This window comes from Balaenoptera borealis (assembly GCF_965194805.1).
Source record: "Balaenoptera borealis genome assembly, chromosome: 16".
NCBI classification, from domain to species: Eukaryota; Metazoa; Chordata; class Mammalia; order Artiodactyla; family Balaenopteridae; genus Balaenoptera; species Balaenoptera borealis.
Window position 1 is genome coordinate 15,454,383 of NC_138872.1, and position 17,267 is coordinate 15,471,649.

Genomic DNA, 17,267 nt, shown 5'->3' on the forward strand with positions numbered 1-17,267 from the left:
GTAACAAATCCAATAAAGACTAAAAAAAAAAAAACAGGTCCACATCAAAAAAAAATCTTGGGGCTTCCCTGGTGGCGCAGTGGTTGGGAGTCTGCCTGCCAGTGCAGGGGACACGGGTTCGAGCCCTGGTCTGGGAGGATCCCACATGCTGCGGAGCGACTGGGCCCGTGGGCCACAACTGCTGAGCCTGCGCGTCTGGAGCCTGTGCTCCGCAACGGGAGAGGCCGCGACACTGAGAGGCCCGCGCACCGCGGTGAAGAGTGGCCCCCGCACGCCGCAAGTCGAAAAAGCCCTCGCACAGAAACGAAGACCCAATGCAGTCAAAAATAAAATAATTAATTGATTAATTAATTAAAAGAAAAAAACTTAAAAAAAAAAAGTTGAATGGACCCTTGGGCTTTATCCAAGGCCTGAAATACTTAAATAGACATGAGTTCATATATATTTGAGACAAAGGGCATGCTTTTCTCTTTATTTCCCCACTCTCTTTCGTGTTCTGAACTGTTACCAGAGACTGAGCTCTGGAAGATAAGAGTGAGGGTAGCCTTAACGACATGCCAGGCATTGTTCCAGACACTGCAGCTACAAAAGTCAAATCCTGGCCCTTATAGAGAAAGTAATTGTTAATAAACAAGATAAGTAAGACACACAGCACGTTAGATGGTGGTGAGGGCTACAGAGGAAAACAAGACAGGCAAGTGGTGAGTTGGTAGCTGGAGCAGCAATTTAAAATCGGGGTGGCCAGGAAGACCTCATCGATAACTTGATGGTGGAGGTGGTGGAGAGGAGTTGGATTCTGCATTTATTTTGAAGGGAGAGCAAACAGATTTGTTGACAGAGCACAATGGGGAATGAAAAGAAGGATCAAGGATGAGTCAAGGTTTCTGGTCTGGACAACTGGAAAGCTGAGAGCTACCATTAGCAGAGGTGAGCTGACGATGGGTGAGCAAGTTTGGGGTGGGGGTGGAGATTATCAGAAGTTTGGTTTTGGGGATATTGAATTTGAGATGCCTTTAGACATCCAAGTGGAGATGGCAAGTAGGCAGCTGGGTAAATGAATCTGGAATTCAGGGAGGAGGTCTAGACTAACGATATGGGGTGCTGTCTGTACACTGATTACATAAGACATGGTAGTGGAGGGCATTTCTAGGTGCTGACTTGGCTGGGGGTATAAAAGATAGCCAGGCCACAACTTTGTGCTCTTCTGACTTGGCAGACACCCTGCTCCATGCAGGCAGCCAAGACCACTTCCCTTATCTACCCACCTGCATTCTTATCTCACTTACACCCTGCGTATTCACTGCTTGGAAGTAAACTTGAGTAAAAGCATCTTGACCCAGTTGCTTTTGCCCACGGTCTGGACTAGCTCACTCACATCACCTCCCTTCCTAGACACACACACACACACACACACACACACGTCGTTTGTATGTTCTAGAGGCTCTTGGAAAACCTTCAGAGGTAACCTGAACAGCCCCATCTATGTTAGCTGTACAGACATGACCAATCCTACTGTGTTAAAGACTCTGCACTCATACTTGTGGGGTTTCTAGAAAGCCCCTCACCCTACTCATCCCTACCTCTAGACCCCAGACCCCAAGCCAGAATAGCCCACACCCATTCATACATTTACATCCGTTGACTGAGCACTTACAACTTGTCCTGAGTGCAGTCAGATCCAGATGGAGGATAGCCCCTGTGCCTCCAGGAAGCTCCTAGTCTAATGGAAGTTAAAGGACAGTAACAGCCAGGGCGATAAGGAACATGAAAGCTAACTCCAAGGAGGGGAGGGGCACACAGCAGCTCGGTGTATCAGGGAAGACTTCCTGGAGGAAGCAACATCTCACCTGGTTTTGTCAGTCAGAGTGAACCTAGCAGTTGAGGGGGGCGTGTGGTTGGTGGAGCAGGGCATTCTGTTTGATGGGCAATCCACCAAACCACTATGATGGGAGAACCGGGGGAGGGAGGGGCAGACCACAAGTAGCTTATACAGTTGATGCCAAGTGTGTCAGAAGAAGAGACAGATGATGGGGGCAGGGCAGACATCTGCCTAAAGACTTGTTTTACAGGAATCCAGGGTTATACAACCAGGAGAGGTAGGCAGGGGTGGGTTTCAAAGCCTGTGGGTGGTCTAAGGACCACCTGCAACAGAAGCTCCAGAGGAGCCTGATAAAAACATAAAAACTCAAAGGCTAGGCTACACCCAGAACGACTGAATTCACAGGGTCTGGACCCCAGGAATCTGCATTATTTCACAAGAGCCCCAGATGATTCTAATATGCAGTCTGGTTGGAAAACCACCACGCAGAGCTCTTCCGTCTCTCCAGCCCTACCCTTGGTGATATGGGACTGGTTCTCAGGGCTCCTAAAAGGCGCAGGATGATTCATTTTCATGGTCATGGAAATGTTGACATAAAACACTCCCAGCCAAACCCAGGGAGTTCTGGGAATTACAGTCAGACGATGGTGGGCGAGGAGAGAAGCAGGAGACGAGAAGGAATTTCTGGCAGGGGTGGGAGGAGGTAGGGGAATTTTATTTGGTGGGTTGGTTGTTTCTTTGGTGGGGAGTAGGGGATGGGGTAGGAGGTCCTGCTCAGGCACCCAGCAAACACGGCCTAGTCCCCAGCTCTTCCCAGGCCTCAGGGACAGGAGGCAAAGAACCAAGGAATTACGCACTTTTTATTCCACACCCAGTAAACTCCACCTACCGCAGGGCATACGAACTCCTCAGCACACCCTGTTGCCCAGGCCACCGTGTAACAGAACTTTCCGCAGTGGTGGCGACACCTGCCCACGCTGCCCAGGACTGCAGCTGCTGATCACTTCCGGTTACCGAGCCCTTGAAATGGGGCTCGTACGGCTGAGGAAGTACACTTTCAATTTAAATTAATTTCAATTCAAACACACATCTGGCTCGTGGCTACTGTCCTGACAGCGCCACTCTAGGCCCTGGCCCAATCCAGGGGTCAGCTTGGCTCAAGAACTGCCTCGGGGGAGGGCAAGCGGCAGACAGAGCCTTGGGGGGGTCAGTCACCGCCCACCTCGGAGAGAAAGAGCAGCCCGGCTGTGAGGAGGGCGTGCCTCAGAGCGGGGGGACGCCTCGGGCGCGCCGGATGAGGTTGGCCAGCCGCTTGGCCAGGCCGCCCTTGCTGGGCTCCTCAATCTGGAAGGTTCGGGTGAGGAGGTTGTAGAAGGAGCCGTAGCACACGGCCACCACCGTGCACGTGAGGCAGATGACGTTGTAGGGCATGCTGAAGTCCGGCGTGGGCAGGTTCACCAGCAGTGGCTCCGTGTAGAGCCGCACGAAGTAGCTGGAGCTGTCGGAGACTGGGAAGCTGGGGGTTGGGAGGGAGAGGTGAGGCTGGACCCGCTGCTGCCCGGCGCCGTCTCGCCACCCCCTCCTCGGGCCGCACCGGGCCAGTCTTGGCAGTAAGGGTTTTCAAAGCCTTCTTAGCCTCAAAGCCTTGTAAAGCTCAACACAGAAATCTGATCACGGGAGAGCAGCTCCGGTGTGCTGAGGGAGAGGGAAGGGACCCTGCCTTCGCTTGGCTGCTTCTTCCTTAGCCTTCTGGTCTCAGCCAGAGGCCACCTCCTCAAAGCAGCCTTCCTGAATTACCCGCCAGATTACTCCCCAGTGACCCCAGCAGCTCCCCTCTAGACTGAGCACGAGAAGGGCAGGGGCAAGTCTGTTTTGTTTACTGTGGTACACATGGTGCTCTCTGAAGTACCTGGCATCTGATAAGCGCTCAATTAAATATTTGTTAAGAGAAATAATGAGTAAACTTGGGCTATACATAGCGCGCTTCTCACCTGTTGATTCTCCTAGAAGCTCTTTAGGATCATTCCATAAAGACTGTACAAATATTAGCGACCACTAGGATTTTAATTAGGACTCAGTGAACCTACTTATTACTTTGGAAGAGGCAGCATCTAGCCCCAGCCCACCCCGCAGGAACCTGACCCTCTGTGCTGGTGTCACCCGGACGCCCAGCGGCTGAGGTCACACTTACAGGGTGTTGAAGAGGGGACTCTCTTCCCAGTCCACGGGTTGGGCGGCCACCTCACTGGGCACGAGGGCACTGAGGACAGATGGGCTGCGGAGAAGCAGACAGGTATTCTGTGAGCCGTGTTCCTCACGGCTCCTCCGTCAAGGGTAAGTGGCAGAGAGGGTGGGTCAGGAGGGTGGGGGCAGCAGGTCGGGGGAGCCCACCTGACATAGAAGCCGTGGTTGGGGTCTGGGGTGTACTCAGTCCACTTAAGCAGCGCCCGCTCAAACTGGATGGAGACCTTGGTGACCGAGCTGGCCGGTAGCTGAATCAGCATCTCTAGGAGGTGGGGCTGCGTCCGGTCCTGGGCAGGCTGGTAGTGGATGTAACCTGGGGACAGGTAGGGGCCACCCATAGCTCTTTTTTTGTTTTTAATTTTATTTATTTATTTATTTATGGCTGCGTTGGGTCTTTGTTGCTGCGCGCGGGCTTTCTCTAGTTGGGGCGAGCGGGGGCTACTCTTCGTTGCAGTGCGTAGCCTTCTCATTATGGTGGCTTCTCTTGTTGCGGAGTACAGGCTCTAGGCGCGCGGGCTTCAGTAGTTGTGGCTCGTGGGCTCTAGAGCGCAGCCTCAGTAGTTGTGGCGCACGGGCTTAGTTGCTCCGCGGCATGTGGGATCTTCCCGGACCAGGGCTCGAACCCGTGTCCCCTGCATTGGCAGGTGGATTCTTAACCACTGCGCCACCAGGGAAATCCCACCCATAGCTCTTTCCTGGGCTCAGACTACCTACACCTCTCATCCCTACCTCTCAAGGCCCCGGGGCCTGGATCGGGGTGCCTAGAAGGAGGGCTTTGGATCACAGAAGCCAGGCAGGCTCACAGGAGGGAGGAGGATCGCAGAAAAGGGAAAAGGTGTTTCCAGGGCAGCCATCCCAGGACGTGTTCAACCTGATCCATCTTCACATCATGAAAACTGGGCCACCAGACATCAGGTGCCTCACGTGATGTGACAGGGAGTCCACAGAACCACCTGGGAAGTTTTCTTGCCAAAAATATAAGACCTGAATCTAATCAAATTTCTAAATCTAACCACTGATACTCAAGAATACACAAGGGACAGAGGAACATGTTAAACACGGGCAAATCCAGAATGTAGAACATCCTATACAACAAATGACCCAGTTTTGCCAACAAATAGGTACAAAAAAAAAAGCCTGGGAACTGTTTTAGAGGTGAAAGGAGATTTAAGAGTACCATACCAATCAAGACGTGAATAACAAGGGAAATGGGGGTGAGGGGGAGTGTATACGGGAGCCCTGTACTTCCTGCTCAACTTCTCTATAAACCTAAAACTGCTCTAAAAAAATAAAGTAGTCTATTACTTTAAAAAAGAGAGGGAGAGAAACTTAAGAGCATATCAAGCAAACGTAATGTGACGAGGTTATTTTGGTCCAATTCAAACAAACCAACTATTAAATTATTTTCAAGAACACTGGGGAAACAGGAGTGACAATGATAGATTATATATTTGTGTACTTTAGTATTTAAAGGTGAATTGATACAATGTCTAGAATTTAAGATACTTCAGCAGAAACATAACCAAACCAAAAAATAAATAAATAAAGGGAGAGATGAAACAAAAATGATGGGAAGCTGTGGAACAGAAAAGAGAGCTCAGAAATGAACCCACACTTATATGGGCAATTAATCTATGACAAAGGAGGCAAGGATATACAATGAGGAAAAGACAGCCCCTTCAATAAATGGTATTGGTAAAACCAGATAGCTAAACGCAAAAGAATCAAACTGGACTACTTTCTCACACCATATACAAAAATAAACTCAAAACGGATTAAAGACTTACATGTAAAACCTGAAATGATAAAACTTCTAGAAGAAAACATAGGCAGTATGCTCTTTGACCTAGCAATATTCTGGGGGGTATGTCTCCTCGGGCAAGGAAAACAAAAGCAAAAATAAACAAATGGGGTTACATTAAACTAAAAAGCTTTTGCACAGCAAAGGAAACTATCAACAAAATGAAAAGACAGCCTACTGAATGGGAAAGGTATTTGCAAACGATGTATCCGACACGGGGTTAACATGCAAACTATACAAAGAACACATACAACTCAACGTCAAAGAAAAACAAAAATTACAAACTGGGCAGAGGACCTGAATAGACATTTTTCCAAAGAAGACATACAGATGGCCAACAGGCACACAAAAAAATGTTCAACATCACTGATCATCAGGGAAATGCAAATCAAAACCACAATGAGATTATCACCTCATACCTGTCAGAATGGCTATCATCAAAAAGACAACAAATAGGGACTTCCCTGGTGGCACAGTGGCTAAGAATCCGCCTGCCAATGCAGGGGACACGGGTTCGAGCCCTGGTCTGGGAAGATCCCACGTGCTGTGGAACGACTAAGCCCGTGCACCACAACTACTGAGCCTGTGCTCTAGAGCCCACGAGCCACAACTATTGAGCCCAGGTGCCACAACTACTGAAGCCCGTGACCCACAACAACTGAGCCCACAGGCCACAACTACTGAGCCCGTGAGCCACAGCTATTGAAGCCCATGTGCCTAGAGCCCATGTGCTCCGCAACAAGAGAAGCCACCGCAATGAGAAGCCCGTGCACCGCAACGAAGAGTAGCCCCCACTTACACAACTAGAGAAAAGCCCGCACACAGCAACAAAGACCCAACACAGACAAAAAAAAAAACAAAAAACGACAACAAATGACAAGTGTTGGTGAGTATGTGGAGAAAAGGGAACCCCGGTGCACTGTGCTGGGAACGTAAATTGGTGTAGCCACTATGGAAAACAGCAGGGAGAGTCCTCAAAAAATTAAAAATAGAACTACCACACAATCCAACAATTCCACTCCTGGGCATTTATCTGAAGAAAATGAAAACATTAATTCAAAAAGATATATACACCCCAACATTTACTGAAGCATTATTCACAATAGCCAAGATATGGAAACAACATACGTGCTCATTGATAGACGAATGGATAAAGAAGATGTGGTACATATAAGCAATGGAATATTAGCCATAAAAAAGAAGGAAATCTTGACATTTGCAACAACATGGAAGGACCTAAAGGATCTTATGCTAAGTGAGATAAATCAGACAAAGACAAATACTGTATGATGTCACTTATATGTGGACTCTAAAAGATAAAAACAGATGAACGAACATAACCAAACAGAAACAGTCAGAGATACAGAGAACAAACAGGTGGTTGCCAGAGGCTGGGGGGGGTGGGGGGGAGGAGAGAAATAGGTGAGGGAGAGTAAGAGGTACAAATTTTCAGTAGCAAAATAAATGAATCACAGGTTATGAAATGCACAGGGTGGGGAATATAGTCAAACTACATATAATATTTGTATGGTGACAGATGGTAACTAGACTCATCATGACGGTCATTTTGAAATGTACAGAAACACTGAATCACTATGTTATGCACCAGGAACTAACATAGTGTTATAGGTCAATTATACTTCAAAAATAAACAAAAAAGGGGACTTCCCTGGTGGTCCAGTGGCTAAGGCTCTGTGCTCCCAATGCAGGGGGCCTGGGTTCCATCCCTGGTCAGGGAACTAGATCCCACATGCCGCAACTAAGAGTTTGCATGCTGCAACTAAAGATCCTGCATGCCGCAACGAAGATCTCGCACACGGCAACAAAGATCCCGCGTGCCACAACTAAGACCCGCTGCAGCCAAATAAAGAAAGAAAGAAAGAAAGAAACGAACTCATAGAAAAAGATCAGATTTGTGGTTACTAGAGGTGAGGGGTAGGGGGAAGGGGAATTGGACGAAGGCAGTCAAAAGGCACAATCTTCCAGTTCTAAGATAAGAATTAGGGATGTCATGTACCACATGATAAATATAATAGGCACTGTTGTACATTATGTATGAAAGCTGTTATGAGTAAATCCTAAGAGTTCTCAACACAAGGAAAAAACACTTTTTTTTCTATTTCTTTAATTTTGTATCTGTACAAGACGGTGGATGTTCACTAAACTTACTGTGGTCATCATTTCGTGATGGATGTAAGTCAAATGAGTATGCTGAACACCTTGAACTTATAATGTGTTATATGTCAATTATATCTCAATAAAACTGGAAGAAAGACATCAACAACAACAACAAACAAAAAATAGGATATGAATCTGGAGACTGCTGAGGCTGGATAATGGGTACATGGGGGTTCATTACACTATTGTATTTGGGTATGTGTTTGAAATTTTCCAGAGTGAAAGGTTAAAAAAAAAAAAAAAAAAAAAAAAACCTACGAAATACATAGGTAGGATGTTCGAAGTAGAGATTTTGAAGGTGGTACAGATAGTGGGGCTGAAAATAAGTATAACTATTAACCACAGGCTTGAAAATATGGGAAACAACAGACGGGTTTAGAGAAGATTGTAAGTCTAGCTGTTTGGGATGTGCTGTAACCTCTTCCTAGGAAGTCTTCTTCTGTATTACTAGTCTCCCTCCATTCCAAAGGAAAACAAGTGCTTTTGTGCTATGCCTGGCATCTCTTAGAAAGCACTCAGTAAATATTAACTCCTCCTTAGAAAAATAATAGAAAATAAAAACAAATTTTAAAAATCACACCTCTTTACCCCACCCGAGGAAGCAAAACCATCTACTCCAGCTGTTATCTTCTTTGTTTCCAGTACTCTGTTTTTCTTGCTAACGCTTTCTCCACCTGAAAGAGCCTATGAATCATCAGAAAACAAAAACATGTGCCCAGAGCACCAGGAAGCAGGAGGAAGCAAATGAAAAAGATATGGAAACTCCTGCCCTTATCAAGTCCTATTAAGAGTCACCAGAACTATGTGGTTTAACTCTTTCGGCTTTATAAATACTTCCAGATCTGGCATTGGTGAGGTTACCCTTTCCATTTCTCAAACTATTCCTAACTCGTGATGCCTCTGTAGACTGCCGAGGCACTTCCGGAATGACGCTGAGAACTGAGGCTTTGGGGGACCTGGAGGGGGGGGTGGGGGGCTGGTTCGGGACTCGGCACTCACTTGGTTTGTTCTCCTTGCCCTTGGAGGTGATGGTGAGGGTGTGCACGTACAGCCGCAGGTACCAGGGCACGGTGTCCAGCAACAGCACGGGGAAGGCCCGGTACGGGTGGGTGTTATACAGCAGCGTGCTCAGCTCCCCGTCGTGCAGCCCGTAGCCGCTCACGTACCGCTGGGCGTACAGGAAGGGCGTGGGTGGGGCCTCTGCTCAGAGAAAAGTCAACAGTTAATTAACCACTCCTTTAAAAAAAAAAAAAAAAAAAAGCGTCACTCCCCACCTTCACTCCCTGGGCCAGGTTCAGAGTCTCAAAGCCAGGGAGGGGAGGGGGTAATGCTTCGCCATCAGAACTGGGAAACCTGCATTCTGGAACCATCCCTGTCTGCCCCAACCCACAGCAATGAGAACAGAATTACTAATATTTACTAAGTACTTATACAGGCCGAGCTCTGTGCCCCTTCCAACCCAAACCAAGTGCTCCTCACAACATTCCACACTTTTCCTTTGGTAACACTGAACATAATCGCAATTGTTTGATGCCTGCTTCAACTATCAGATGTTAATGTTGCTCGAAAGCAGGGCACTTCTGTCTTCAAAAAAAATTTTGTTGACTGAATGAATGAATGCATGAATGACCTCCATGTTTTCCATTAATTACCTCATCTGATCCGCTAGGTATTACTGTCCCCGCTTTCAAGACGAGGCAGTAAGGTTAGGAACCTGCCAAGGGCACAGAGCTTAGAAGAGGTGGAGTTAGAACCAGGACGTCTGACTCAAGAGTTCTGGGTCTAAACACAAGCCTGTTACCTCGCGGTGAAGAGGCAGGACTGTGAGTCTCCCCCACGAGCTGAACCCTCTGTAGCCTATGGGGGCTGCAGCCACCCACCTCCCACCCACCATTCCCTGGGGGTCTCTTCCACTTGAGCTGCAGGTTGAGGCTGCGCGAGTTGTTGATCACAGCCGTGTCCAGCAGGTCGTAGACGGCATAGGTCTTCCGGGTGCCCAGGACGACATCCTGGTATGTGGTGAGCGGGGGCGGGTACACCTCCAATGTCTCATTGTCCTGGGGACACAACGGCAGGGCTGAGAAGCGAGCAGAGGGGCAGGCTGGCCTTGGGGGCTGGGGGGGGCGATGTGTGTGGGTGGAGGCCTTAGTCTCAGTACCTGGCTATAGTTGGTGACGTCCACATAGACTCGGCTCTCCGAAGCCAGGGGGCAGGGCTCTGTGAGGGTTCGGGAGAACATCCGGAAGAGGGACCAGTCTGAGGAGCGGAGAGAGGGGTTGAGCAGGGGCAGGACTAGGCCTGCTCCGCGTAGATGGGGTGGGGCTGGCAGTGGGTGGGCAGAGATGGGCTGCCAAGGTAGCTTACCTTGCTTCCCCTGCCCCGTGACGAAGGCATCAAATACAACGGAAAGGGTCTGCCTCAGCTCCCAGGAGATGCTGGCACAGCGTGCATCCTACCACGAGGGCCAGAAGGCAGCAGTGAGGACCTGCCACTCCCCCAGCCACACAGCCCCAGGGACTACTACCCAGATTCAATCCCTTGTCTATTCTGTACCTCCCCATCCATCAATTTGCTACCATCCACTACCGAGCACTTGCCCCTGTGCCAGCAGCTTTATGCGCATCACTGGGATGAACCATTGCCGACAACCAGAGGAACTGATAGTACTGTTATTCTCATTTGACAGATGAGAAAACCAGGGAAATAAAATAACTCACTCAAGGTCAAGTGAGCTGGTGAGTGGCTGAGCTAGAGCTGCACCCACACGGCTGTCACTCTTAACCACGACAAAGACTGAGTGAATGCTTGCCAGGCAACCACTCGGTTTCCTTGGTGCGTGGCCAGTGCCCTGAATCATCATCACATCTCCCACTGACTACTGGCTCAGCCCTTGGTAGACACTGGGCTATGTGCTTTACCCGCACCTTCTCTCAGAGCCCCTGGATGGCCCCCATCACCTGTTCCCCGTGACTTACTCTGCAAACAGGACGGATATGCACTGCCTGGGAGTGGTAGCTCGTGTGGAACAGGCGATCGGCCTTCAGCAGCACGGAGAGGCCTGCCTGGAGGAGGTGGCAAGAGAGGAAAGGTCAGTGCCCCGCACGGCAGGGCAGCCGGGCATGGGGCCGAGGTTATGTCAGGCAGTGAGGGGGCATCTGCCGACTCCATCCACTCTCTGGGGCTCCCACCTACATTTAGGCCCCTCTGGCCTCACCTTGGAACTGCAGGGCAAGAGCTTCTTCCACGGGGTGAGGTTCTCAGTACAGACGACCTCCCGAGGCAGCACCGCGTAGCGCAGGAAGGAGTGATCCGTGCCTGAGAGACGGAAGCCTGTCTGCAGAGGCTCTTGGGGCGCCCCTCCTCAGGACCCACACATACTCTCTAGCACCACCGCCCTAACAGTGTCAGATCGGGGGGAAGCGGGGATGACACCATCTTCCCTTGGGAGAAGGCAGTGCGGAGACAGCAGAGTCTCGGGAAACCTTCCTCTGGGGCCTGCACACCCAGGGCATTTATGACCTGGCCCTGCTGAGGAAGAAGGAAGCAGAGGGGAAAGGAGGCAAAGGCTTGGGTAGGAGGAACAGGAAGAAGGAAGGGGCCGCGGAGGCTGTCTCACCATTGGCCAGCCCCAGGGGTTTGAAGGAGGCGCTGGGCGTGACTGTGTTGGTGGAGTCGATGAAGTTGAGCGAGGCGCAGAAGATCCCCGAGAGGACGTTACTGAGCTCCTTCCAGGACTCATCCACGCTAAGCGGAGACACAGACCCGCTCACTGTCCTGGGGCTGCGTCTGCTTCCTCCCTCAGAGCCTGCAGCTGGCTGCCAAGCCACGAGGCCAGCCAGCTGCTGGAGCCGGAACTGCCCCGCTCGGCCTGCTTCCTGGGTCTCCCCAATCAGCCCCTTCTTCCTCACTCCCCTCTGGACACCCCTGCATCCCCAGAGGCCTCTGCTTGGGTGGTTCCTCCTCCCGCCTGGTAATGCCCTCCTCACTCCTCTCTGCTCCCCTTCGAAGAGGCTCCCTCCTCCAGGAAGCCTTCCCGCCCTCCTCAACCACAGCCTCCTTCTGGGCTGCTGCAGTTCTGACCATCCGAGCCTCTCACCAGGGTCCTCCTGGGAAATGGCTGGGTGGCAACAGCACCTCGTCCTAAGCATCTTTTCTCCTCAACTAGGCTGTGAGCAACCTGAGGACAGGGAGCAAGTCTGGGTCACCCACGTACCTCCCACAATGCTTTGCAAAATGCCCCACACGCCAGAGGCTGAGATCAGCTCACTGATCCACCCTGAGGTGTGCTCAGCTGGGCAAAACGACAAACTTCCCTGTGAATACCCTGGGTGAGTCCTGGTTCTACCCTCAGGGTGGGAAGTCTTACATCTACAAAGGCTCACTGAGCAAGGGAAAACAAGCATTCTAGGACCCCACAGAAACATCAAATTAAATTAGATTTTTTTCTTAGAGAAATACCAAAACAGATTTGCTCTTTCTACTAATAACAGAATAAAACTAGATTTGTGAACATCACCTCCATATTATAGGCAATTATGAGGGGAGACAGTGACAGCAGAGCAGTTGGGATAAAAGGCAAAGAAGCCAGGGTTCAGACAAGAGAGGAAGCCTTGGCTACTGTGGGGTTTGCTCCTCATTTGACATCACCTTAGAGCCGTCCTGGGGGGTTTTCAATAGTCCTCTGTTCAGAGCTTTCCAATTGCTCCAATCCTTAGGCCTCAAATAAAGATTGCAAACTGGAAGCCTGAAAGCTCCACCCAAACCATAGCCATGTTTCATTCGACGTGCACAACATTAACCCATGTGGCATTTCTTAAATTTTTTAATTACTTGCTGATATTTAAACTTGCCAATTTTCACATTAAAATCCAGATTGCTGGTAACTCTTTAAAAATGAGAGTATCTGACGACAGTAGGCCCCTATTCCCACGTGGCAACAATCCATAGGAGCTGAGTGGCAGCTGTCCTCCCAAGCTCTGCCACAGTCCCCATCACTCCCTATTCTGACTCCAATTTTTTTTTTTTAATCATACACGTGCTACTGATTTCCCACAGTCGGATTAAGAGGATACTGTGGTGCAACCGCAGTACCTAACCCACTCCTCCCCAAATAAAAGCACTTCTTCTCATACAGAGATCTGGTGTCTTGTAGGCCAATTCTAGCCCACATATATTTTGTCTGGCCCTTGTGGCATTTTGTTGTTATTATTATTATTATGTGAATGAATGTCTTTTAAAAGGCTATCCAGTTTGCCACAGCTTCCTACTGCCTTACATCCAAGTAAGCTTCAGATATTTGTTATCTGCCTCTGTAGATATACGCATACGCTACCTCAGGTCTGGAAGTATTAGGGGAAGGAAGTATATTCAGCAAAGTAAAGAATGCCACTAAGTCATAATATTTCTTACTTCCAATGCCATATTTACCCCCATGGAACTGCTGCCCCCAAGGGCAGTAGCAGGAGGACACCACCTGCCCTGCCACGTTCCCACCACGGCCTGCCACAGGCCTCAAGGTGGGCACTCACTCAGTGACGGTGTCTTGGAACCAGGCCCACAGCTCTGCACCTGATGGGGCCTGCAAGAAGGGTGTCCCCCAGTATCGAGTCCTCCAGAAGCCTTGGGTTAACGACAGGTGCAGCTCCCGTAGAGAATACTTGGAGATCAACTGCCCCAGTGCTTTGGGGAAGAGCCTATAATGAGATACTGGAGAAGGAGGAGCAGGTGAGTGATGATCCTGGAAGGAGGGTTCTCAGCCACCCCAAAGAAACAATACACCCCAGTTCTGGGGTCAGAGGAATCTAAATTCCTGACCAGACTCAGTCACTTACAAGCGATGTGATCTTGGACAGGTGCCTTACCTCTCTATACCTCCAATTTCTTCCTTGAAACCGTTCACAGAACTTATCACTGTGCCCACCACCCAGGATAAACCGTAACCGTCAATAGCATCATCATCACTGTTGTCAACAGAGGGTTTGAACTAAAGGTTTAGAGTGGCAGCCTGGAGCTGCGGAGAGAGCACTGGTCTAGAAGTCAGGAAGAGTCACTGCCCCTCTCTGGGGCTCAGTTTCTTCACTGATATAATGGGATTCTTCAAAAACTATCCCATCCTTCTGCAAGGACCATCTTTGTCAGGCCCCAAGCCCAGGGACCAGAACCTCACCCAGGGATCAGTCCTCGCCCCCAAGACTAGCCTCCACCCCACTCCCAGCAGGTGCCACAGATATCTTTCTCCCGTCAGTGTCCTCTTCTCACCTTCTTCCCGCTGCAGCTCCGAATCCCAGCGCGTGCGGAACTGGAATGTGGCGGCTACGTCCCCAGAAGGCAGCGGGGTGATGACGAGCTCCTCCCGCAGGCTGTCGCGTGGGGGCTCTGTCTGGCCCCAGACGCCCGGCCCGAGAAGCAGCAGCACCAGCAGACAAAGCGGCGCTGCCGCCGCCATACCTGCGGCTGTTTCCGCCTCCCAATGGCCCCGCCTCCGCGGAAGGCCGGCCTCCAATAGGAAGAGCGTCTGAGAAGCGACTTCCGGTGCCGTCCCGGAAGCCGCGGTGCGGTTATCACAGCGACTGCCAGGATAGGCCTTTGAAGGGCTGCTGGGTGTAAAGGGGTGCTGATAGGGCACAAAGGGCAGTGGGCACGTGGCGTGGCTGGGACCTGGATTGAGGACCCCCCTTCCCCACGACAAAGTTTTTAATGATACCTGCCGCCAATGTGCCTCCGTGATAGTTGAAGAAACAGACTGAAAAATGTTATTACTTTTGCAAGGTCACACTGCTGGGCTCCTGTCTCCCTTAGCTTCGTGTCTCTATTTGCCCTGTCCTAAGCCTAGCCAAGAACTTTCCTGCAAAACCCTCAAATAACTCACCCTTTTATTATGAAAAATTTCAAACATACAACAAAGTTGAAAGGATGAATACCTGTTACAATGAACATCTGTATCCCCATCACCTAGATTCCACTATTAACATGTTACTGCACTGGTTTTATCACATATCAGCCTCTATCTCCCCCAATTCATCTTATGTTCTGATGCATTTCAAAGAAATTTCAGACATAAGAACACTTCCCCTTAAATAGTTCAGCATGCATATCATTAACTAGAGTTCAATAGTTGTTTACATTTTTCTTTTGGTGTAAAATTTACAAACAATGAAATGCTCAACTCTGAAGTGCACATTCATTGAGTTCAACAAATGGATACACCCGTGTAACTCTTGTCAAGATATGTTTGGAAAATCCCTGAAAGTTGGCTAATGCCCCTTGCCAGTCAATGTCTGTGACCCCTGCCTTCCAGATGCAACCACTGTTCTGATTTTTCTCCAGAAAATGGATTAATCTGTTCTAGAGCTTCGTATAAATGAAATCATCATATAGTATGTATACTTTTAGTAAAAGGCTTCTTTCATGGGAAGAATGTTTTGGAGAATCATTCATGTTCTTGCATGTATCAGCAGTTTGTGTCTTTTCATTTCTGTGTAGTATTCATACATTGTCTGAATATACCATAGTTTATCTGCTCTCCTGTCCATGTACACCTGAGCTCTTTCAAGTTTTTAGTTCTTATGAGCTAGGCTGCTGTACAAGTTTCTTTGTAGGCATATGCTTACATTTCTTTTAGGTAAATATTTAGGAGTGGTCAAAGAGTAGGTATATGTTTAATTTTACAAGAAACTGCTAGATCTTTCTCCAAAATGTGTCATTTCATACTTGTACCAACAATGTATGAGAGTCCCCATTGCTCCACGTCCTGGTGAACATTTAATTTGGGGGGCTTTTTCATTTTTGCCACGTGGGTGTGTTTGTAGTAGTATCTCACTGTGGTTTTAACGTGCATTTCCTTGGTACCTAGTGATGTTGAACAGCTTTTCATGTGCTTCTTGGCCATTCATATATTTTCTTTTGTGAACGATCTGTTAAAATCTTTTTCCACCTCTCCCCTTTTGTGCTGACTTGAGTTGTAGGAGTTCCAAGCAATTCCTGCTTTGGTTTTTCCACCTGCCCAATGGGGTACACATTCATGAAGGATTTCGTACACAGTCTTTTGGTAAAACTGGCAACCATCTGGCTCTGAAGAACCAGAAATTTGGTGTCTGCCAGGTCTGCCTAGATATAGCCCTGACCAACTGGAGAGGAAGTGTCAAAAAGATGTCTTTGTCTCATTATGCCCTCATTCTACTTACACCCAGTGTTCCTGCCCCACTAGACATGGAATAGAAGGAAGGCCATGAGCTTAGATGTCAGACATGGGTTCAAATCCCCACACCAGCCTTTAATCCATGTGAGCATTAGCAACCTGAGTGCCAGTCTTCCCGCTCTGTAAAACGGATAAACCTGCTTTCAGGGTTGTTGTAAGGATCAGAAATTAGGTACATGTAGAATCTGGAATGTAGTTAGTCCTTAATAATCTCTACTAACCTTTACTCAAAGAGCTCTGTGAGGCAGGCACTATTATCTCCATCTTACAGATGAGTAAACTGAGTACAGAAACTGAGATAATTGCCTAAGATCACAGTGAGTGATGGAGTCAGAACTCAAGTCCACACTATCAACTTCAAAAACAAATTTTTTAAGGGAGTTGCTATTATGATTATGATTACCTTGTACTTCTATGCTTTGTTTCCTTTTGAAATTGCCTGTCCCTATCGCTCAAAACCCAGCCACCCCCAGAGAAGACTTGCCTTCTTCCTCTCTAGTGTGCTACAGCCCACGTTATAGTTCCATTATCTGTGGCCAGGTCTCTTCGTGGAAAAGCTCTTGGCCACCTTAGAGTTTCTGTTGCGTAAGCAAGGAGGCTAGCACATAGTGGGGGCTCAGTAATGTTTGAATGAACAAACAAGACAACATCATAACACCGTTCCATGTTGTCCCCACACCGCCATACTATTCACGGTATCAAGTTCAGTGCACTCCTGGGGACTGCTACAGTGTGAGCCGTCTTGGGAATCTTCCCCTGAGATGTGGTCCCTCCTATTTCCTCCACAGCACAGGATTCTACAGGAGGAGTTTGTCTTCTTCCCTCCTCTCCAGAGTCTATGACAAGTCTATGCAATGGACAGAAGACACCACACTGTGGCTTGGAGACTGAAAGCTGGGCTGCTTGCCTCGGAGTTGGAGCCAAATCATCCCCCATCTCCAAGGGCCCTGTGTGGCCTCAAATAAAACAGTCAGCTGGAGGTGCTGGCTCTGGCTCTGAAGGCCAGCCAAGCCCCTGTGGTTTGGCAG

General features: G+C 49.0%; 1 protein-coding gene across 1 annotated transcript; it reads right to left on the minus strand.

The window, feature by feature from the left end:
* Window positions 1-2,513: 2,513 nt before the first annotated feature.
* On the minus strand, window positions 2,514-14,540 carry PIGT (phosphatidylinositol glycan anchor biosynthesis class T). Its single transcript, XM_082359831.1, has 12 exons — window positions 14,301-14,540; window positions 13,571-13,748; window positions 11,659-11,786; window positions 11,257-11,357; window positions 11,018-11,104; window positions 10,407-10,494; window positions 10,201-10,298; window positions 9,934-10,099; window positions 9,042-9,242; window positions 4,211-4,376; window positions 4,011-4,094; window positions 2,514-3,335 (listed from the first exon to the last, which is right to left on the minus strand). Exons 1-12 carry the CDS (start codon window positions 14,485-14,487, stop codon window positions 3,083-3,085), a joined length of 1,737 nt encoding a protein of 578 aa, XP_082215957.1. The 5' UTR covers window positions 14,488-14,540; the 3' UTR covers window positions 2,514-3,082.
* Window positions 14,541-17,267: the final 2,727 nt, after the last annotated feature.